At 45.4% G+C, this 23799-nt stretch overlaps 1 protein-coding gene across 3 annotated transcripts; it reads left to right on the forward strand.

Moving 5' to 3' along the window:
- The first annotated feature begins 1195 nt into the window (after positions 1-1195).
- LOC120020940 (inactive carboxypeptidase-like protein X2) lies at positions 1196-22208 on the forward strand. 3 transcript variants are annotated; one of them, XM_038964585.1, is made up of 21 exons: positions 1196-2105; positions 5736-6062; positions 6248-6292; positions 6516-6602; positions 6845-6889; positions 6991-7044; positions 7139-7198; positions 7845-7922; positions 8566-8675; positions 12191-12330; positions 12697-12781; positions 12884-13028; positions 13249-13328; positions 13655-13778; positions 14045-14241; positions 14451-14624; positions 14865-14996; positions 15167-15422; positions 16094-16233; positions 21149-21248; positions 21446-22208. In XM_038964585.1, exons 1-21 carry the CDS (start codon positions 1862-1864, stop codon positions 22039-22041), a joined length of 3219 nt encoding a protein of 1072 aa, XP_038820513.1. In that variant the 5' UTR covers positions 1196-1861; the 3' UTR covers positions 22042-22208. The 3 variants fall into 3 exon arrangements, with proteins under 3 accessions (XP_038820513.1, XP_038820514.1, XP_038820515.1); XM_038964586.1 differs by having other exon boundaries at positions 1197-2105; positions 6519-6602; XM_038964587.1 differs by lacking the exon at positions 6516-6602 and having other exon boundaries at positions 1197-2105.
- The last annotated feature ends 1591 nt before the right edge of the window (positions 22209-23799 follow it).

Genomic DNA, 23799 nt, shown 5'->3' on the forward strand with positions numbered 1-23799 from the left:
ATAGCATTTTAATTCATGCTCACCGACTTCTGACGATCTGTGAATAGCAGACTTCTATCGTTTCTTTGTACATCAGATCAGATGTGCTCTTTGATGCATGGCAATACAAAGGAATGTCCTCCTGCTGACATTCTGCAGTCTGACTCACTGCTCCAGAGTAGAAATGGAGAACGTAGATATCCCAGCACATCTGGCCTAGAAATAGAGCGCGTAGACATCACAGCACATCTGACTGCCATTACTCTCACAGGAGAAATAACTCTCTGTAACTCAGTGGCCCCTAGAATCAGTAGTCCCAGCATGAGTTGGGGTCATACTAAATGTATTAGCTGTAAGTCACTTTCGGTACAAGTCTATGACAAATGAATAGTAACGAACATATTTCTTTGTTATAAGAGTATATCGACCAACGCAAAGCTGTAGGTTCTTTCTCATTCAATGTTTCTAACCGGAAACCCAGATAACTCTGAAGGAATGGACTGCAACTCACCGCTATGTCCCGACCCACCTTGGGGAACCAGTGTAACTTCATGTATTTTTGGGGGGGAAATTCACTTTCAGCTCACACTCTCCTTTCCACACTTTCTCTCTCTTTTTTCTCTCTCTTTCTCTCCTGTTTTCTGCTTGAGAGCAGAGTAGGCGAGAGGGATAGGTCCTGACATCTCCTGTATGACCTGGAGGCATGTGAAGCTGAGCTGGGTTGTTTTGGTGTGTGTGTGTGTGTGTGTGTGTGTGTGTGTGTGTGTGTGTGTGTGTGTGTGTGTGTGTGTGTGTGTGTGTGTGTGTGTGTGTGTGTGTGTGTGTGCAGTCTTTTAGCAAGTCTGCTGAAGCACTTATATCCAACCACACGATGTGGGTACATTCTTAAAGATGGAAAGAGTTTTCCTCTCCAACAAATCATTTCATGTGTAAATACTGTTGTTTTTCCGGAACACATTGAACATGTTGACCTAGCTGGATAAAATGGATTCACTATTTTGTCTTTCTGTGCAAACGCCTTGTCAATTGTCAACTCTTGTCAACTTTTGAGTCTAAACATTCTTTAAAAGTTTTTTCTCATTACTATTCTTCTCTTTTCTCTTTTCTCTCTCCCTCTCTATCTCTCCTCCTCTGGAATGTGAAGTGTGGAAGGCTCCTCCCCTGTGTTTAGTGAAGAGAGGGAGAGGGGAATAGAGGGAGAGGAGGAGAGAGGGGATAAGAGAAGAATGCCTACGGAGGAGTGAGAGGGAGAGGAACAGACGGAAGCCAGGAGGTGTGCTGTGTAACTGCTTCTGAGACTTCAGACTCCTGCATGCATCTGCGGTTCCTTTCCTTGGTCTCTGCCAGGAGGCTGCTCAAAAACCCTGAGCCCACAGCTCTATCCTCCTCCTCTCCTCTCTCTGACACACCACCAAACAGGACTAAGTTCTATACGCATCTGCACACCAAGGTTTTCACCACAGCTTTCTACAAACCAAAACTTTCTACACACCAAAGATTTCGACAATCTTTCCTTCAGTCTCCTGGCTCATAGAGACTCTTCAAGCTCGTAGAGACTCTTCAAGACAGACTGATTCCGGCTGAGACTTCTTCTAAACCTGAGGACTGTTGGATGGTCTATTGTTGTTGCTCGTCTAGCACATGCAGGTCATCTGTTAGCTGACTACTCTGACTGGTCTGTGTGAGAGTCTGTGGGTGACCTGAGGATTTTGTGCGTCACTGAAACATTAGTTGGCCTATTTGGTCTGCAACCTTGCCTTTGTTTCGTTGGCGCAACCAGAGTGACTGAGGAATCTTCTCTTGCACGGCAGATAAGGCCTTTTTAGAGCTGGGGTCAGGTTGCACTGCGAGTTCTGGTCCTGGTTCTGAGTGTAGTAAGAAGATGAGGGGTGCAGTGTTGAGTTTGTGGGTGTCTCTGGCCCTGTGCTGTTGGGTTCTGGGCTGGGCTGGAGGTATGGAGGGACAGGACACTGCACGTGTCCAGACACAGGTGAGACAGGCTGGACCTGTGGCTCATGGGAGAGAAGTGGAGGAAGACAGGGAGGAGGTTATGATGGACGACCCTGGCGTGGAGGTGGAGGAGAGCAAACCAAAGAAGAAGAAATCTCCAGAGGAGGTAGAGGCAGGTAAGAGGTGGCTCCTTCAGTTCTTCTTCTTCTTCTTCTTTTTGTCCTCTTTCTCTCCTTGACTGTATCTTCATGGTGGTCCATCAACCAGCAATCCCTGTAACAACCTCTTGGGAACAAACTTACCAAAGACTTGGCCCAGTTTTCCCCTTGTTGATTCTTGTTCACAAACATGTGTGGAGACCTTGACAGAGGCATTGGCAGAGACGATCCTGGTCCAGTAGAGCTCCCAGCTGAATGCTTCCCACACACTCCCCTCTGAAACACGTGTGCATGGAGCCAACCAATGTGGTGTGTCTCATCCAAACCCAACATGCCTGATGCTATCGGATCTGAGAGAGGAGGGTAACGGAGCTGCAGCACTTTTCTATAATGTTGTTTCTCTGTAGTTTAGATATGTAATAATAGTACTGAACAATGTGTGGGAGCCCGAGTCGTTCCTTGAGCACCTTACTGTCAGAAATTACTCACAATTTCTCACAGGCAGTGGGAAACATCCCAGTTCAGCAGTGTGCATGTGTGTGTGTGCATGTGTGCGTGTGCTTGTGTGTGTGTGTGTGTAAGTGCTTGCATGTGTAGATGGCAAACACATCTGGTCTGGATCATGGTAGAAGCGGGGTGGTAAGGGGTACGGGGTGGTAAGGGGTAGAAGCAGGGTGGTAAGGGGTAGAAGCAGGGTGATAAGGGGTATGGGGTGGTAAGAGGTAGAAGCAGGATGGTAAGGGCTAGAAGCAGGGTGGTAAGGGGTACGGGGTGGTAAGGGGTAGAAGCAGGGTGGTAAGGGGTACGGGGTGGTAAGGGCTAGAAGCAGGGTGGTAAGGGGTACGGGGTGGTAAGGGCTAGAAGCAGGGTGGTAAGGGGTACGGGGTGGTAAGGGGTACGGGGTGGTAAGGGGTAGAAGCAGGGTGGTAAGGGGTACGGGGTGGTAAGGGGTAGAATCAGGGTGGTATGGGGTACGAGGTGGTAAGGGCTAGAAGCAGGGTGGTAAGGGGTACGGGGTGGTAAGGGGTTTAGAAGCAGGGTGGTAAGGGGTACGGGGTGGTAAGGGGTAGAAGCAGGGTGGTAAGGGGTACGGGGTGGTAAGGGGTAGAAGCAGGGTGGTAAGGGGTACGGGGTGGTAAGGGGTACGGGGTGGTAAGGGCTAGAAGCAGGGTGGTAAGGGGTACGGGGTGGTAAGGGCTAGAAGCAGGGTGGTAAGGGGTACGGGGTGGTAAGGGGTAGAAGCAGGGTGGTAAGGGGTAGAAGCAGGGTGGTAAGGGGTACGGGGTGGTAAGGGGTAGAAGCAGGGTGGTAAGGGGTAGAAGCAGGGTGGTAAGGGGTACGGGGTGGTAAGGGGTAGAAGCAGGGTGGTAAGGGGTGGTTCAGTGGGTTTCCTTTCCATCCCTTCATCATCCTCCTTTTTATAACCCTTCTCTCTTTACCCTCTTCTTTACGTCCCTCTTCCCCCCCCCCCCCCTCCATCTTCTCTACACTCTCCATTGCGTCAACAATATGTTTTCAGTGAGACTGTTGACGTCCAGACTCCCTACTGTGGATTTCACCGGTTAGTAACCATGTGGTGTTTGGCTGATGCACAGTTGTGCTCACTCTCAGTGGGAAGAAAGGGTATGTTTCCGGTTTTCAAGGATACAGTATTTTCCACCTAACTTCCGTTTCCCCTGAGAAACGGATCTGGGGACTCCGCTCAGGTGTCTTTTCACGCGTTCTACATTAGGTTAGGTTGTGAGTAAGTGTGTGGTGCGTGTGTGTCTGCATGTATGCCTGTGTGCGTGTGTGTGTATGTGTGGCTAACACTACAGTAATTCAGGGATGAGGGAGAGGGTTACTGTGATATACACTTACTAACAGTCTGACAGCATTTTCATGGCAGAAGCAACACATCTTGGGTTTCACACTTTATATCATTTATCTGAGAGAAAATATTGCATTGTTTGGCTATCTGATTGAATACATTATAACATCTTTCTGCATACCCAGGCCGTCAATTTCCAGAAGATTTGTGTAAAATACAGAAACATTTTCACAGTAAGGAGAGAGAATTTATGACTGGGCCCAGTTGTAACAATGGAATTGATGTTTAATGTGTGCACTATTACATTTTCCACTGCAAAGCCACAACTCTACTAGTTCTTTCCAAATCCATCCCGGGCTGTTAGAATTAGGCTACATAAAAAAGGCTGAGTTTGCAGAACCGGGAACCACTGAGTGATCTTTCATTTGGTTGTGCTGCAGGGAGATACAATTATGAACAAAAAATGCTTGATTTATGTATTTAACTTGTGATAAAAATGGCATGATTCACAGTGCCAAAGATGCCTCACAGGGATCCAGGAGAGTTTTCTTGTTTTAACTTCAGATATCCACGTATATTCATGGAAAAAACAGCCTTCTTCAGGCTTGAGTTCTCACTTATTCATTGGTTAACAGCACTTGAGGAAAATCCTTACCTACCAATAGGAGGTTAGTGGAAAAGGTGAGTAGACAGAGAAAGAGCAGACAGTTTCCTGGGCAGTGTGTTTAGCTGGCCTGGCTGTGTGTGTGAGGATGTTGACATTTACATTTTAGACAGCTAGGTAATGCTGTGATCATGGAACCATAACAGAGCTGCAGGAGCAGGTCTACTGAAGTCTACCGGGAGAAAACAAGCACTTCTTTGTCTGTTACAGTCCTGTGTCTGTCTGCTAGTCTGGGGATAGTTATGCTACTACTCTGTGTGTTACAGTCCTGTGTCTGTCTGCTAGTCTGGGGATAGTTATGCTACTACTCTGTGTGTTACAGTCCTGTGTCTGTCTGCTAGTCTGGGCATAGTTATGCTACTACTCTGTATGTTACAGTCCTGTGTCTGTCTGCTAGTCTGGGGATAGTTATGCTACTACTCTGTGTGTTACAGTCCTGTGTCTGTCTGCTAGTCTGAGGGCAATTACATGGATGGCAATGGTTGAGTAGTCTCTTTCCACAGCTGCAGTGTCTCTGAGTATGGCAAGTCTCTGAACACTTTTGATTACAAACTAGTTAAAAACAATGTCTGTTAACCATAAGTAAACTGATTTTAAATCATTATATGAGATAGTAGTATTCCACAATACTTTCCTGGGTGAGCACTGTAGCTCTACAACTCAACTTATTGCTTGGTGCGGGGACTGAAGTGTAAATTATTATACCATTAATGAAGCATGATCCACAAGCCACAACGAACCAACCAGGAACAGTTGGACAGCTGTCGACACTCAGAGAGTTGAAGGACCGTCAACACAGTGGGTTTGAGCTTGGCCAGCTGGCTGCCTGGCCTGCAAACCAAAACAAAGCAGTGACCTGGCTGACCCTGTCTGTCCGTACAAGGGTTCAGCTTCATTGCTGAACCATTGAACCCTGTGGGAGAGGGGGAATGTGTTCAGGCCTGTCCTTCAGGAAATAGGAAAGAGAAGAGAAGGAAAGAGAGGGCAAAGGGATACCTGTGGAGAGATTTCTCTCTGTCTCTTCCTGTAGTTAGTGGTCCCGTTTTCTGTTCCAACCTTTTATTCGCTTTCTCTAATTTTCTGGATGGAGCTAGGGTGTAGTAATGGTGGTGGTCATTTTTAATTGAACGCTTTTTCTCACACTCTCTCTCTATCTCTCTCTCTCTCTCTTCAGCCAGGGCAAAGAAAGCTGCAGAGAGGGAGGCCAAAGCCAAGAAGCAGAAAGCCCCCAAGCCACCGAAAGCCACCAAGGCACCCAAGAAGCCCAAGGCTACCAAGGCACCTAAAGCCACCAAGGCACCTAAAGCCACCAAGGCACCCAAGAAGCCCAAGGCTACCAAGGCACCTAAAGCCACCAAGGCACCCAAGGTCACCAAGCCCAAAGCCACGAAGGCCTCCAAGACGACTGGAAGGAAGGACGAGGGGGTGGAGCCGGTGGCCAAAAAACCCACTCTGGAGGAAGAGGAGGAGAAACTGCTGATTGAGCTGGGCTGGGATAGATGTACTTATACAGAGGCTTTAATAATGATGTTACAGATGTGTATTTGATTTATACAGTGCTTTTCTAGGACCCAAAGATGCTTTACAATATTACATTAGTCTTTTAGTGCAGCTGGTCTTTTAATGCAGTGCGTTGGTTTGTGACTGAATAGAACGGTCGGTGACTTAACAGATCTGTCTTTGCAGTGATTCCACCTGTGACTCCCAAGGAGCCTCAAGAGCCAGGCCAGGGTAAGAGATGGTTTGATATAAGACAACGGGATCACAAATAAGAAATCAGCTTATCTCTGTGCTATGAGCTGGTTCTTTTCACGTTAGACCTTTGAAAACAAGCAGGGTCACGTTCATGTAACGTTTTAGTATAATCTCGTTCATTCGCAATGCGCAGGTTTTGTAGCCAATAGTTCTCTGTTGACTTTGCGTTGGGGTTTGTGTTTGTGTTGTTTCTGCCCAGTAGACAGGAGACCCTCGGGGCCCACGCCTCCCTCTACTGGCTCCAAGACTCTGACAGAGCATGACCAAGATTACTGGGATGCCAAGCGTGCGTCTGACATGACTCAACAGTCACTTTCAATCCAATCTTCTCTGTTTTGACGCATGAGTTCAGCTTGGCAGAGATTATGATCATACGTCATCGATAAGAAATGACAAAAAAAAGCAAGACACTAATATTGTCAAAGCCTAATGTTCGTGACAGTTGAGAGGAAACACGTTCATGTAGAGTACAGAAACAGAAAACTGTTGTTGTTCAGCCCTCTAAGACATCTAAACGTCTGTTTACAGCTGACAGAGAGAGGACCACCACTGAGGTCATTATGTATGTACCAGGTAACAGCCAATCCCGTCACGTAACAAATTACAGTACTATTTTCAATCGTTTATTTTGCATTTATTTAACATGCACACAAATAAATGTATTTTTCTTTCAGAGGAAACCACTGTGCCGCCCATGCCCTGGTACGAAGAGTATGATTATGCAGATTGTAGGTACACCACCTGTCTGTCTGGTTATTTATCATGCTCTGTAAGAGCACTCCCCGCTGTAACGTCTAACCTCTGCTCTCTCTCTTTCCACAGTGGCAGCTAAGAAGCTAGAGGAGGAGGCAGAGAAAGCTCGCAAGGAGAAGGAGGAAAAAGGTCTGAATCCCTTTGATCTTTCTGTCAGGGAGAACCCTGTAGCTCTGTCCCTTTAGGACACCCGTATGTGTTAATTCATCACTTAGACGACTGGGTTGTTTCTGGGACACGGTATGTTATAGCCTGTGGATTGCGACGTTGTCAATGTCGGGGAGTGGAAGGAGAGAAGTCCATCTCCATGTGGCTGTTGGAGAGAGAATGGGGAGGATTGAGAAAGAGAGAAAGGGGGAGACGGAGGGAGAGCGATAAGGAAATGAATAGGGCTTATCGAAACAGCTGTTGTCACATGTGGGGGCCCTGGGCCTCAGTATCCGTGAGACAGACAAGGGGGGAGGGATGAAGAGAGGGAAGAAGGGAGGGAGGGTAGGAGGGGGGTTGGGGTTAATTTTGAGTGTGTGCAGAGCAGGCTGAGAGATTTCAAGTGTACATTTGATGATGTAAAGTGGAGATAAATTCACCACTCAGTGTAGGCCTGTCAGTATAGTTCAATAGAGTAAACTGAGCCATCTGTTTATGAGAATATGCAGACTTATTGGAGGGAAATGGAATGGCAGTAACTGTGCAGTGCTATACCGGCAGAACATATGAAAGTACAGTATTTGATGCTTGCTGAGCTGGAGAGTAATGGCGGTGTCTTGCACCACAGTGGAGCGGCTGAGGAAGATGTGGGAAGAGGAAGAGGCGGAGAGGCTGAGGCAGATCCCATTACACGCCGAGTCCAAGAGTAAGAAAATCACCTCAATACCTCATAATCGTATTCATCAATGATCAGCTTCAACTTTACTTGAACCCCTAACCCTATACTCCCAACCCTTCCCTGCAGTAAATGTCTCGGTCACAGTGTTTGATATGTGAGTGTTTATCTGTCGCAGTTAGATACTGTTGGAATGCTGGCCTGTTTTCTCCTGTTTCCTGTAGTAACCTTGTTTTCTCCCCAATCAGCCTTCTGGACCGGCCAGAAATAGATGTTTACTGTACAGTCAGACTAGGAGATGACTAGCCTGTTCTCTCTCTTTCTCACTCTCTCTTTCTCTTCCAAGTACCAGATCGGAGACTCGTGTTATGGCCTCCGAGACCTCATAAAAAGGAAAAAGAATGCTATGAGAAAGCAAAAACTTTTTGCCGCACTTGAAAACAACCATTCCCTTTTAGCCCTTTCAGAACAGAATTCAAAAAAGCATTGTGTGTGTTTGTGGGTGAGTGTGCGTGCCTGTGTTTATTTGTGTAAGATGTGGTCAGTATTGGACTGTGTTTTTAGCCTGTTGCTCTTGACGACTACAGACCAAAACATTTAGCGTGGCTGGCTGAACTGTTTTGTTTTGGTGTGTGTCCCATTCGTTTTCAGTTGTTTTGTTTATTTTTCCCAGAATGCCCTCCTCTAGGCCTGGAGTCCCATCGTGTTGATGATGACCAGCTGCTGGCCTCATCTCAGTCTCACCACGGCTTCTCAGCTCAGAGAGGCAGGCTCAACATGCAGGTACACAGAGTACACTATACTATACTACACTATAGTATAGAGATACACAGTACTACACCATAGTATTGCCTTGTCTCAGTCTCACCACGGTTGCTCTGCTCCACATGCAGGTACACACTGTATTGTATAATATATACTACATAATATACACACAGAACATACACACCATAGTACTGCATATATACTTAGAATACTACATACTGGACACCAAATAAAATAAAATGTTATTGGTCACTTACACGTGTTTAGCAGATGTTATTGCGGGTGTAGCCAAAATGTTGGTGTTCCTAGCTCCAACAGTGCAGTAGTATCTAACAATTCACACAAATACACACAAATCTAAAAGTAAAAGAATGCAATCAAGAAATATATAAATATTAGGACGAGCAATGTCGGAGTGGCATTGACTAAAATACAGTAGAATATAATACAGTATATACATATGAGATGAGTAAAGCAGTATGTAAACATGATTAAAGTGACTAGTGTTCCATTATTAAAGTGGCCATGTCTATGTATATAGGGCAGCAGCCTCGAAGATGCAGGGTTGAGTAACTGGGTGGTAGCCGGCGAGTGATGGCTATTTAACAGTCTGATGGCCTTGAGATAGAAGCTGTTTTTCAGTCTCTCTGTCCCAGCTTTGATGCGCTTGTACTGACCTTGCCTTCTGGATAATAACGGAGTGAACAGGCCGTGGCTTGGGTGGTTGATGTCCTTGATGATATTTTTGGCCTTCCTGTGACATTGGGTGCTCTAGGTGTCCTGGGGGTCAGGCAGTGTGCCCCCGGTGATGCGCCGCACCACCCTCTGGAGAGCCCTGCGGCTGTGGGTGGTGCAGTTGCCTTACCAGGCGGTGACACAGCCCGACAGGATGTTCACAATTGTGCATCTGTAAAAGTTTGTGGGGGTCTTACAGACCATGCCAAATTTCTTTAGCCTCCTGCCGTTGAAGATGCGCTTTTGCGCCTTCTTCACCACACTGTTTGTGTGGGTAGTCCATTTCAGATTGGCAGTGATGTGTACGCGGAGGAACTTGAAGCTTTCCACCTTCTCCACTGCGGTCCCATCGATGTGGATAGGGGCTTGCTCCCTCTGCGGTTTCCATTGTTGGTAATCAGGCCTACTACTGTTGTGTATTCTACAAACTTGATGATTGAGTTGGAGGCGTGTGTGGCCAAGCAGTCATGGGTGAACAGGGAGTATAGGAGGGGGCTGAGCACGCACCCTTGTGGGGTCCCTGTGTTGAGGATCAGCGAAGTGAAGGTGTTGTTTCCTACCTTCACCACCTGGGGGCGGCCCGTCAGGAAGTCCAGGACCCAGTTGCACAAGGCGTGGTGCAGACCCAGGGCCCCGAGCTTAATGATGAGCTTGGAGGGTGCTATGGTGTTGAAGGCTGAGCTATAGTCAATGAACAGCATTCTTACGTAGGTATTCCTGTTGTCCAAATGGGATAGAAGAGTGCAGTGCGATGGCGATTGCTTTATCTGTGGATCTATTGGGTCGAATTGAAGTGGGTCTAGGGTGTCATGTAAGGTAGAAGTGATATGATCATTAACTAGCCTCTCAAAGCACTTCATGATGACAGAAGTGAGTTTAACGGGGAAATAGTCATTTAGTTCAGTTACCTTTGCTTTCTTGGGTACAGGAACAATGGTAGACATCTTGAAGTACGTGGGGACAGCAGACTGGGATAGGGGGAGATTGAATATGTCCGTAAACACTCCAGCCAGCTGGTTTGCTCATTCTCTGAGGACGCGACTAGGGATGCCGTCTGGGCCGGCAGCCTTGCGAGGGTTAACACACTTAAATGTCTTACTCACATCGGCCACGGAGAACGAGAGCACACGGTCCTTGGATGCAGGCTGCGTTGGTGGCACTGTGTTATCCTCAAAGCGGGTGAAAAGGGTGTTTAGCTTGTCTGAGAGCAATACGTTGGTGTCCGCGACGTGGCTGGTTTTCCCTTTGTAATCTGTGATTGTCTCTTGTCTGAGCCGTTGAATTGCGACTCCACTTTGTCTCTGTATTGACGTTTTGCCTGTTTGATTGCCTTACGGAGGGGATAACTACACTGTTTGTATCCGACCATATTCCCAGTCACCTTGCCATTGTTAATGCGATGGATCACGCTTTTGCGCAAAGTTTTGCGCGAATGCTGCCATCTATCCATGTTTTCTGCTTTGGGTAGGTTTTAATAGTCACAGTGGGAACAACATCCCCTATACTCTTCCTGATGAACTCAGTCACCGTGTCCGTGTATACGTCAATGTTATTCTCAGAGGCTACCCGGAACATATCCCAGCCTGCGTGATCAAAACAATCTTGAAGCATGGATTCCGATTGGTCAGACCAGCGCTGAATAGACCTTAGCACGGGTACATCCTGTTTGAGTTTCTGCCTATAGGAAGGAAGGAGTAAAATGGAGTTCGGATCTGATTTGCTGAAGGGAGGGCGAGGGAGGGCCTTGTAGGTATTTCAAAAGGGGGAGTGTTTTACCAGAGCGAGTACTACAGCAAATGTGTTGATAGAACTTTGGTAGTGTTTTCCTAAAATGTTCTTTGTTAAAATCTCCAGCTACAATAAATGCGGCCTCAGGATATGTGGTTTCCAGTTTGCATTATGTCCATTGTAGGTCCTTGAGGGCCGTCGTGGCTTGAGGGGGAATATACACTGCTGTGACTATAACCAAAATGAATTCTCTTGGGAGGTAATACGGTCTGCATTTGATTGTGAGGTATTCTAGGTTGGGTGAACAAAAGGACTTGAGTTTCTTTATGTTATCACAATCACGCCATAAGTAGTTATTAATCATGAAACATACATCACCGCCCTTGTTCTTCCCGAAGAGTTCTTTATTCCTGTCTGCACGATGTACTGAGAACCCAGCTGGCTGTATGAACGGGGACAGTATATTCCGAGAGTGCCATGATTCCGTGAAAGAGAGTATGTTACAGTCCCTGATGGCTCTCTGGAAGGAGATCCTCGCCCTGAGCTCGTTTACTTTATTGTCCAGAGACTGAACATTAGCGAGTAATATACTTGGAAGTGGTGGATGATGTGCACGCCTCCTGAGTCGGACTAGAAGCCCACTCCGAATACCTCTTCTCCGCCGCCGGCGTCTTGGAGCAGCCTCCGGGATAAGTTAAATTGCCCTGGGGGGTATGAACAAAGGATCCAATTTGGTAAAGTCATATTCCTGGTCGTAATACTGGTGAGTTACCGTCGCTCTGATATCCAAAAGTTATTTTTGGCTGTATGCAATAACACAATAAATGTTCTGGGCTAATAATGTAAGAAATAACACAAAATACTAAATATTGCAAAGTTGCTTAGGAGCTAGAAGCAGAGCTGCCATGTCTGTCGGCGCCATCTTGCCACCATAGTACTGGAAAATGGGCACAGGTTCCTCTCAAGGTTCATTCCAACCTAGGGAGCTTTTCCTTCCAACTATCTCCTCAGTTATATCTTTAGGGGATGCTGCATGATTGACCAGTGAGGGGATTATTTTGTCTCACCAGAGTTCCGGTGATGACGACGGTGTGTACGGGGGTGCGTGGTGCGCAGAGCCAGAGGAGCATAACCACTGGTTTGAGGTGGACGCTCGCAGAGAGGTGGAGTTCACTGGAGTCATTGTACAGGGCAGGAATTCAGACTCAGCGTAAGTCCTGCTGTCCGGGATCACTGCCCTGGGGTCACTGCACCGTTCAGACAGCCAGGGCCAGTTGGAATCCCCATTAGCCTGCACAATTGATTTGAAATGAACAACACATGAAATTAATCCAAACCAAACAACATACACATCAATAGGTTTTTTTATCCATTAGATAAGCAGAATGCTGCAAAAGTGATTATAGGGAAAAAGTAATAGGACATTTAATATTTCCTGTGGAATCAACTGGCACTATGAATGTTAAAGATTACACAATTTGGATATTCGTATGATTTGTAAAGTCTCTTTCTCTCTCTCTCTCTCTCTCTCTCTCTCTCTCTCTCTCTCTCTCTTCTCTCTCTTTCTGTATTTCAGGGAAGATTTTGTGTCCACGTTCCACGTGTCCTTCAGTAACGACAGTCGTGATTGGACGGTGCTCCACGATGGCTATGCTGAGTGGGTGAGTAACCTCTTAAGATTGGTCAGTGCAGCTGCCAATTTATTATCCAATTTATCTCTCAACTTTCCTCCTCTCTAATCTTTCCCCTCTCCATCCCTCCAGTTGTTCTATGGCAATGTGGATAGGGACACTCCAGTGATGGTGCAGTTTGATTGGCCAATCGCGGCACGTTACATCCGTATCCTTCCCCAGAGCTGGAACGGTAGCCTGTGTCTCAGAGCTGAGGTCATGGCCTGCCAACTGCCAAGTGAGTACAATACAATACATAACCCGCGGCACACATCAGTGAAAACATCCCCTCCAAAAACTCCAGAACCTCATCACATCCCGAACTCCATCACCTCCAGAACTTCTAAAATGATCATCATCACGGCCACAACCATCCCCGTTACTCTCCTATGAATGATATCTTCCATATGAATTCCACCACATGCTTCCAATGTTTGTCCTCCCTTCACTCCCCGCAGGCAGCTTCCGTAGTGAGAATGAGGTCCACCCCACAGACGACCTGGACTACAGACACCACAACTATAAGGACATGAGACAGGTGAGTCTGAAATGAGAGTGGGGCACAGGTGGGTATGTCAGGTGAGATAGTCACTGTCCCTCTTTCATCTCTCCCTCATCCCTCTCCTCTCTCTCTCCTCCTGCTCCCTCTCCTCCTCCATCACGCCCACCTAACACATCACTCTCCTCGCTCCCTCCATCTTTCCATCTCTCCCTCGATCACTTCAATCTCCCTCCCTCCATCACTCCCACATCTCTCTCCTCCCTTCCTCTCTCCCACCTCCCTCTCTCCTCCCTCCCTTCTCTCTCCTCCCTCCCTTCTCTCTCTCCTCCCTCCCTTCTCTCTCCTCCCTCTCTCCATCCCAGATGATGAAGGTGATAAATGAGGAATGTCCTAACATCACAAGGATCTATAACATTGGGAAGAGTTCTGCTGGCCTGAAGATGTACGCCATGGAGATCTCTGACAACCCCGGGGAACACCAGACAGGTGTGTGTGTGTGTGTGTGTGTGTGTGTGTGTGTGTGTGTGTGTGTGTGTGTGTGTGTGTGTGTGTGTGTGTGTGTGTGTGTGTGTGTGTGTGTGTGTGTGTGTGTGTGTGTGTGTGTGTGTGTGTGTGTGTGTGTGTGTGTGTGTGTGTGTGTGTGTGTGTGAGTGAGCGAGTGAGTAACAGGTGAGCCATACAGCAACGGAACTCGCACACATACTAAGTGATCACAAGACACTGTCACATAAAGACATCATCTTACTCAACAGGTGAGCCGGAGTTCCGCTACACGGCGGGTCTCCATGGCAACGAGGTGCTGGGGCGGGAGCTGCTCCTCCTGCTGATGCAGTTCATGTGTAAGGAGTACAATGACGACAACCCCCGAGTGCGCCGCCTGGTGGAGGGTGTGAGAATACACCTGGTTCCCTCACTCAACCCAGACGCCTACGAACTGGCTTACGAGATGGTGAGGGACCTGGGCTCATTCCAGAAAGATGCTCCAACAAGGGATATATATTAATTGATGAAACTGGAACCAATGTAACATTACATAATGTCCTTTCCATAACTAATTTCTCTCCCCCCTAGTCCCAAACTGCCTGCTCTAAGAAGTGTATTTGCAATGATCTCTCCAATAGAGATCGCATTTTTTCACCTCTCCTCTCTCGTCTCCAGGGCTCTGAGATGGGGAACTGGGGTCTGGGCCACTGGACGGAGGAGGGATACGATATCTTCCAGAACTTCCCGGACCTCAACAGTGTTCTGTGGGGGGCAGAGGACAGGGGTTGGGTCCCACGCATTGTACCCAATCACCACATCCCACTCCCAGAGAACTTCCTCAATGGCTCTGTGGGTGTTTGGGCTCGAGACGTTGTTGTTGTTTCTGTTATTGATTTTGTACTGCTCAATTTCCAATTACACTACAGTCTCTATTTTCTCACTCGCTTTGTCTCAATCTCTCTCTCTCTCTCTCTCTCTCTCTCTCTCTCTCTCTCTCTCTCTGTCTCTCACGCAATTTCCAATTATACTACAGTTTGAATATCTGGGGTTACATCTCTATTTTCTCTCTCTCTCTCTCTCTTTTTGTAGGTTGCCCTGGAGACAAAAGCTGTCATTAACTGGATGGAGCGGACCCCATTTGTGTTGGGAGCCAATTTGCAGGGGGGAGAAAAAGTGGTGGCATACCCGTTTGATATGCAGCGGCCTCCAAAGGCTGCAGGGGTGGGTTCGGTTGTGACTGAAATAAGATAAACCAGGAAAAGTAGTATCCTATATTGGGAATCTTTATCGAGGGAATGTCAGACGTACCCATAGATCTGCACAGGATCTCATTTCCAGCCCTGCTATCTTCTATTACATTAACATAATCTGATTCCTGTGTCTTTCAACAGACGTTGGGGTCTCGGCGTGGGTCTCGACCCGGTATGGACCATGAGATGAACGAGGAAACGTGGGCCCGGATGCAGCGTCAGAACGGGGACGCACTACGGGAGACGGCAGACGACACCATGTTCCGCTGGCTGGCCATGGCGTACGCCCACAGCCACTTGACCATGACAGAGACCCAGCGGGGCTCCTGCCACACCGACGACATCTCTGGGGGTCAGGGCATCATCAACAGGGCCAGCTGGAAACCTGTGGTGGGGAGTGAGTGTCAATGGGTGACGGGGAAAGACGGGAAGAGTGGAGGAGAGGCGAGAGAAGAGAGGAGTCTGAAGGAGGGCGCGGCAGAGAGAGAGATAGGAGAGATAGTATCAATGCTCAGGAGAAAACCCAGATGCAGACAGTTTTGAGGTAACAAAAGTTTATTACAAAAAACAGTGGGGCAGGCAAATGACAGGTCAAGGGCAGGCAGAGGTCAGTAATCCAGAGCAGAGTCCAAAAGGTACAGAAGAGCAGGTAGGCTCAGGGCAGGCAGAGGTCAGTAATCCAGGGTGGCGTGACAAGGTACAGAACATCAGGCAGGCTCAGGGCAGGCAGAATGGTCAAAACCGGGGAAACAGGAACTAGAGCAAGACAGGAGCACGGGGAAAACGCTGGTATGCTTGACGAAACAAAACGAACTGGTAACAGACAAACAGAGAACACAGGTATAAATACACTGGGGATAATGGGGAAGATGTGCGACACCTGGAGGTGGGTGGAGACAAGCACAAAAGTGGGTGAAACAGATCAGGGTGTGACAGAGAGCGGAAGAAAGAAGTATGAAGAATCGGGTTAAAGAGAGAGAGAGAGAGAGAGAGAAGCAGAAAGCGTTAAGAAACTCCTAATTAACACTATCTCATGTTTTATACTTCCCTCGTGATTTAAACCCCCAGGTATGAATGACTTCAGCTACCTGCACACTAACTGCTTTGAGCTGTCCGTCTTCCTGGGCTGTGACAAGTTTCCGCACGAGAGTGAGCTGCCTCTGGAGTGGGAGAACAACCGAGAGGCACTACTGTCCTTCATAGAACAGGTCAGAATACACACTACAAAGACAACATCAATTAAATGTATTTTACTGTGCCTTTTGTTACTTTATGTTATTTTATGAACGTTTGGTATTTGGTATTTTGGTATTTCATTAGGAGCTCCATTAGCTGTTGCAAAAGCAGCATCTACTCTTCCTGGGGTCCACACAAAACATGAAACATAATACAGAATGACATAATACAGAACATCATTAGACAAGAACAGCTCAAGGACAGAACTACATACATTTTTATAAAGGCACACGTAGCCTACATATCAATACATACACACAAACTATCTAGGTCAAATAGGGGAGAGGCGTTGTGCCACGAGGTGTTGCTTTATCTGTTTTTTGAAACCAGGTTTGTTGTTTATTTGAGCAATATGAGATGGAATGGAGTTCCATGCAATAATGGCTCTATATAATACTGTATGTTTTCTTGAATTCGTTCTGGATTTGGGGACTATGAAAAGACCCCTGGTGGCATGTCTGGTGGGATAAGTGTGTGTGTCAGAGCTGTGTGTAAGTTGGCTATGCAAACAATTTGGGATTTTCAGCACATTAATGTTTCTTATAAAAAGAAGGTGATGCAGTCAGCCTCTCCTCAACTCTTAGCCAAGAGAGACTGGCTTGCATAGTATTTATATCAGCCCTCTGATTACAATTAAGAGCCGCTCTGTTCTGGGCCAGCTGCAGCTTAACTAGGTCTTTCCTTGAAGCACTGGACCACACGACTGGACAATAATCAAGATAAGACAAAACTAGAGCCTGCAGAACTTGCTTTTTGGAGTGTGGTGTCAACAAAGCAGAGCATCTCTTTATTACGGCTAGACCTCTCCCCATCTTTTCAACCGTTGAATCTATATGTTTTGACCATGACAGTTTACAATCTAAGGTAACGCCAAGTAATTTAGTCTCTTCAACTTGTTCAACAGCCACACCATTCATTACCAGATTCAGCTGAGGTCTAGAACTTAAGGAATGATTTGTACCAAATACAATGCTCTTAGTTTTAGAGATGTTCAGGACCAGTTTATTACTGGCCAACAATTCCAAAACAGACTGCAACTCTTTGTTAAGGGTTTCAGTGACTTCATTAGCTGTGGTTGCTGATGCGTATATGGTTGAATCATCAGCATACATGGACACACATGCTTTGTTTAATGCCAGTGGCATGTCATTGGTAAAAAATAGAAAAGAGTAGAGGGCCTAGAGAGCTGCCCTGCGGTACACCACACTTTACATATTTGACATTAGAGACGCTTCCATTAAAGAAACCCTTTGAGTTCTAGTAGATAGATAGTTCTGAATCTACGATATGGCAGAGGTTGAAAAGCCATAGCACTTACGTTTTTTCAACAACAGGTTATGGTCAATAATATCAAAGGCTGCACTGAGATCTAACAGTACAGCCCCCACAATCTTCTTAATATCAATTTCTTTCAACCAATCATCACTCATTTGTGTCAGTGCAGCACATGTTGAGTGCCCTTCTCTATAAGCATGCTGAAAGTCTGTTGTTAATTTGTTTACAGAGAAATAGCATTGTATTTGGTCAAACACAATTTTTTTCCCAACAGTTTGCTAGAGCTGGCAGCAAGCTTATAGGTCTGCTGTTAGAACCAGTAAAGGCCGCTTTATCACTCTTGGGTAGCAGAATTACTTTGGCTTCCCCCCAGGCCCGAGGACAAAGACATTCCTCTAGGCTCAGATTAAAAATATGACAGATAGGAGTGGCTATAGAGTCAGCCACCATCCTCAGTAGCTTTCCATCTAAGTTGTCAATGCCAGGAGGTTTGTCATTATTGATCATTAACAATATTTTTTTCACCTCTCCCACACTAACTTTACAAAATTCAAACTTGCACTACTTTTCTTTCATAATTTGTTTTTTTATGCATGAATATAATTGCTCACTGTTTGTCATGGGCATTTCCTGCCTAAGTTTGCCCACCTTGCCAATGAAATAATCATTAAAATAATTGGCAACATCAAATGGTTTTGTGATGAATAAGCCATCTGATTTGATGAAAGATGGAGTTGAATTTGTCTTTCTGCCCATAATTTCCTTTAAAGAACTCCAAAGTTTTTTCCATTATTCTTTATGTCATTGATCTCGGCTTCATAATAAAGTTTCTTATTTTTGTTGAGTTTAGTCACATAATTTCTCAATTTGCAGTAAGTAATCCAGTCAGATGTACAGCCAGACTTATTAGCCACTCCTTTTGCCCATCTCTTTCAACCATACAGTTTTTCAATTCCTCATCAATCCATGGAGCCTTAACAGTTCTAACAGTCAGTTTCTTAAAACCTGTTGAGGATAGAGGGCGCTATTTTCACTTTGGGGAAAAATCGTGCTCAATTTAAACGGCCTCGTACTCTATTCTTGCTCGTACAATATGCATATTATTATTACTATTGGATAGAAAACACTCTCAAGTTTCTAAAATCGTTTGAATTATATCTGTGAGTAAAACACATTTTGCTCATTTTGCAGCAAACTTCCTGTCAGAAAGTGAAAAATCTCAAATCGAGGCTCTGTTCCAGGCCCTCCCTATCATTTTGCTTGAGATTTATGACTATACATGCACTTCATACGCCTTCCACTAGATGTCAATAGGCTGTGAGAGGTGAAATGGAGTGTATAGGTATTTCTATGGTCAAAAGAGGCCTCTTGGAATGACAGGACCCCAATTTCCTCTGTTCAGGATGACGCGGGATGGACATCAGCATTGGCTTCTGAAAAGCTTTCCCTATAGACGTGTAATATCTCCGGCTTTGATTTTATTTGATAAATGTGACAATATCATCGTAAAGTATGTTTTTTCAATATAGTTTAATCAGATTATTGAATTTTTTTCGGGAGTTTTGGCGTGTTCCGTTCACTGCGTTTGTTCACGAAGGAGAGCTTAGCGGCACTTGGCTAGTTTTGCTTGCTAATTCGCTAGGGAAAAAGGCCATTCTAAAACCAAACAACGATTGTTCTGGACAAAGGACCACTTGTACAACATTCTGATGGAAGATCATCAAAAGTAGGACCCATTTATGATGTTATTTCATATATCTGTCGAAAATTGTTTACTATTAGTTTGCGCCCAGATTTTGGGCGCTCTCTCGCCATAACGTAAGCTGTCGTACTGAAGTTATTTTTAGAATTCTAACACGGCGATTGCATTAAGAACTATATCTATCATTTCCTATACAACATGTATTTTTTAGTAAAGTTTATGAATAGTTATTTGGTCAGAATAGGTGAGTGTCAGAAATAGATCCGGACATTCTGGGAAAAAGATGCTACATGTTCACAATGTATAACCACGGAATTCAGCTCTAAATATGCACATTTTCGAACAAACCATATATTTATTGTGTAATATGATGTTATAGGACTGTCATCTGATGGAGTTTGAGAAGGTTAGTGAAAAAATTTATATATTTTGCTGGTTTATTCGCTATGCTAACGTGCCTAACGAATCAATGCTGTTGTGTGGTTGGCTATTGTAGTAAGCTAATATAATGCTATATTGTGTTTTCGCTGTAAAACACTTAAAGAATCGGAAATATTGGCTGGATTCACAAGATGTTTGTCTTTAATTTGCTGTACACCATGTATTTTTCATAAATGTTTTATGATGAGTATTTAGGTATTTCAATTTGGTCTCTGTAATTGTTCTAGCTGCTTCGGTGCTATTTCCGATTGTAGCTGCAATGTAAAACTATGATTTATACCTTAAATATGCACATTTTTCGAACAAAACATAGATTTATTGAATAACATGTTATAAGACTGTCATCTGATGAAGTTGTTTCTTGGTTAGTTTGGTTGGTTCTTGGTTAGTTTGGTTGGTTTTGTGCATGCTACCTGTGCTGTGAAAAATGTCTGTGCTTTTTTGTATTTGGTGGTGAGCTAACATAAATATACGTGGTGTTTTCGCTGTAAAACATTTTAAATATCGGACATGTTGGCTGGATTCACAAGATGTTTATCTTTCATTTGCTGTATTGGACTTGTTAATGTGTGAAAGTTAAATATTTAAAAAAAAATATGTTTTGAATTTCGCGCTCTGCCTTTTCAGTGGAATGTGGCGCTAGAGGAACCCCTGTCCTAGACAGGTTTTAACAGGTGCATGTTTATCAATAATTGGAAGAAGCAATTTCATAAATTCATCAAGTGCAGCGTCTGGATGCTCCTCATTAATCACATCAGACCAACATATATTTTTAACATCATCCACATGAGTCACAGCAAAATCTTTTGTATGATCTCTTATACACTATTTTAGGCCCAGCTGTTGGAACTTTGGCTTTCCTGGATATAGCCACTATATTGTGATCACTGCATCCAATGGGTACGGATACAGCTTAGAACAAAGTTCTACAGTATTAGTAAAAATGTGATCGATACATGTGGATGATCTTGTTCCTGTAGTGTTTGTAAACACCCTGGTAGGTTGATTAAATACCTGAACCAGGTTACAGACACTGGTTACAGTGAGAAGCTTCCTCTTGAGCGGACAGCTTGATGAAAACCAGTCAATATTCAGGGCCCCAAGAAAGTAAGGGTGGCAGGTAGCCTAGTGGTTAGAGTGTTGGGCCAGTAACCGAAAGGTTGCTGGATCGAATACCTGAGCTGACAAGGTAAAAATATGTTGTTCTGCCCCTGAGCAAGGCAGTAACCCACTCTTCCCCAGGTGCTGAAGACGTGGATGTCGATTATGGCAGCGCCCCGCACCTCTGATTCAGAGGGGTTGGGTTAAATGCGGAAGATACATTTCAGTTGAAGTCATTAAGTTGTACGACTGACTAGGAATCCCCCTTTCCTTATATGCCACTGAGTAAATGCTGTACTTGATTGAATTGCGCCCAGTGATGTCATCTGAGCGTTGAGCCCTGATAGAGGTTCTGTTTCCTGTGCCAGGTGCATCGTGGGATAAAGGGTATAGTGAGGGACATGGAGGGCAAACCTCTGGCCAATGCCACCATCTCTGTGGAAGGTATCAAGCACGACGTCAAGACTGGTAAACCTGCATTTAACCACACACACACACACAGCACATCGCAGAGGAAGACCAAAGACAAATGTACATGGTAGTTCCTTCCAAAATGATTATATAACATGACATTTCTGATCCTCTCGCTCTCTCTTTCTGCTCCCTCCCTTTCTCACCCCCTCTTCATCTGTCTCTATCTCTTTTTCTCTCCCCCCCCCCCATAGCTGCAGCCGGAGACTACTGGCGGTTGTTGAACCCTGGGGAGTACCGTGTGATGGCCCGCGCTGACGGCCACACTCCCCAGATCCGGCTGTGCATGGTGGGCTACGACTCCGGGGCCACCCCCTGCAGCTTCACCCTGGCCAAGTCCAACTGGGATCGCATCAAGCAGATCATGGACCTCCACGGAAAGAGGCCAATACGGCTTGTCACCAAGGCACCGCCCCAGGCAGGAATTGACATCAGTGGTGGAGCCGTCGGCAGCATGAACACCACAAAGACGGATACCGGTGGCAGGGTGGCCGACTCCCAGAATGCTAAGAATCTCCGCCGCTTACGGATGATGCGCCTGCGCCAGCTGCGCCTGCGGAGACTCAGGGCCAACCTCTCCACCACCACGACCGTTGCCACCACGACCACCACACCGGCCCCCACGACGACGGCGGAGCTGGTGACCGAGAGCACTACTTCCTGGTATGACTCGTGGTTCCCTGTGGAGAGTTCGTACACAGAGCCCACGCAGGCCGAGATCCTCACAGAAATCCAGGAGTTAGAGCCCACAGAGGACTACACCTTTGATTACAAGTTTGATGATTACTAAATTGTATTGAATTGCTAAAGTAACAAATTACAGTTTGTAAATACACAATCATAGCTACAAGGCATTATTCAAATTGTGGGAAATAAAAAACTACTTTAATTCTGCTGAAAGACAATATTGTAACTGCATTTTTGTAGCACTTTTTATATTAAAAGAATAATACTTTCTTTGTGCTCTTCTATTCATGTCTCATGATGGTTTTACATTTATTCTGATATATTTTTGTGACGCACACACATTGATCAGAGAATAGGTCACATTCTTTCTGTGCAGATCAGGGAGTCAAAGGCATGTTATTGGTATTAATTACTCAAGCAAGCCTACTCTGAGATATCCAGCCTTGCTATTAGGTTGCGGGTCAATTTGACCCATTTCCACGTTTGAGTTGTCTAAAATACTAGTTAACCTCTCTTTTTCTCCATGAAATTAAATGACTTTTCCTCATTCAGGGTCATGAACCTCACTTCAAAATGGGGACACACTGATGTGTTGTGGAATGTCTGTCTAGATTGTGTATAAAAACATGATGTTGGAGGTCATTTTGACCCGGAGGCTTACATGTGTATAGATAAATCCAAAATAAACAAGTGTCTTTGATGTATTTTGTTTTGACTGGTTCTGGTTGCACTTTTATAATTATTTTGGGGTGAAAAGGAGCTTTCCCAAGCTTCTCCTTCTCAGTGCGAGAGCAGCAGATCTCAGACACAGACAGTCAACAATGAGCTCCGAAAGACTTTCAGTCAATGAAGCCTTATCACAAATTCTGGACTGTGACAGTCAAATAGAAGAAGAGGTTTCAGAGACAGAGGACATTTCAGAGATGGAGGACAATGCTGTTGATGCTCCAGACTGTGAATTCTTCTTTGGTGAAAAGGCTTCAGAGGAGGTATCTGCCATACCATCCCCTCCATCAGATGAGAGAGAGAGAGAGCATGCAACAACCATCATCCAGAGAAGAGAGGACAAGGTCCTCTAGTCTAAAGATGGTAATATAGAATGATCACCGTCACCACAACAAAGTCAAGGTAGACTGTCAGCTTCCAATGTAATCAAAGTTGTTCCAGGGCCTACACGATTTGCTGTCACTCGAGTACATGATATACAATCAGCTTTTAAGCTCTTTTTACCCCAAGCAATATAGAAGATTGTACTGGACATGACCAGCTGGCTCCCGTCTGTTCCTCTCCCTCTCACTCCTCCATAGGAAGTTTCGAAAGGAAGTTGGGATTTTTGTGGGGATACCTTAATGGTTATAGATAGCAACATCTCTGCTTAAAGTTAATAACATTGTTTACATAGACTAGCCAGGCAGTGAAGTTAGCTACATTCCCAATTTTTTGTTCAGATTTAGACAAACATTAGCTAGCCAGCAGTTTCTGGTATCGAGAGGAAAGAGCAAGGTAAAACTACTTTATCTACCTAGCTAGCTATGTTTCAGTTGTCAACCAGCTGTCACTTGTCACAGTCTTTAACCGGACAAACTGTCATTAGCAGAAATCTGTTGCTGTGTTGAAAAACTGAAAGTTGATCCGACAGTGACACTTTTAGGCACTAGCTAGCTGGCAAGGTTATTAGCTGCTACAGCTAATTTTGTTTTGTTATTAAACGTTGTACTACAGGAAAAACTGCTGCCTATATGTCCTGTTGTGTCGTTATTCACCATGTCAGTAACAAGTTTGTAACAACAGCTGTCTAGCTAACTAACTAACATTAGCTACAAACCCTGTGCTGTTGAGTGTGATAATGTCACATATGTGC

The sequence above is a fragment of the Salvelinus namaycush genome, chromosome 26 (genome assembly GCF_016432855.1).
Source record: "Salvelinus namaycush isolate Seneca chromosome 26, SaNama_1.0, whole genome shotgun sequence".
Taxonomy (NCBI): Eukaryota; Metazoa; Chordata; class Actinopteri; order Salmoniformes; family Salmonidae; genus Salvelinus; species Salvelinus namaycush.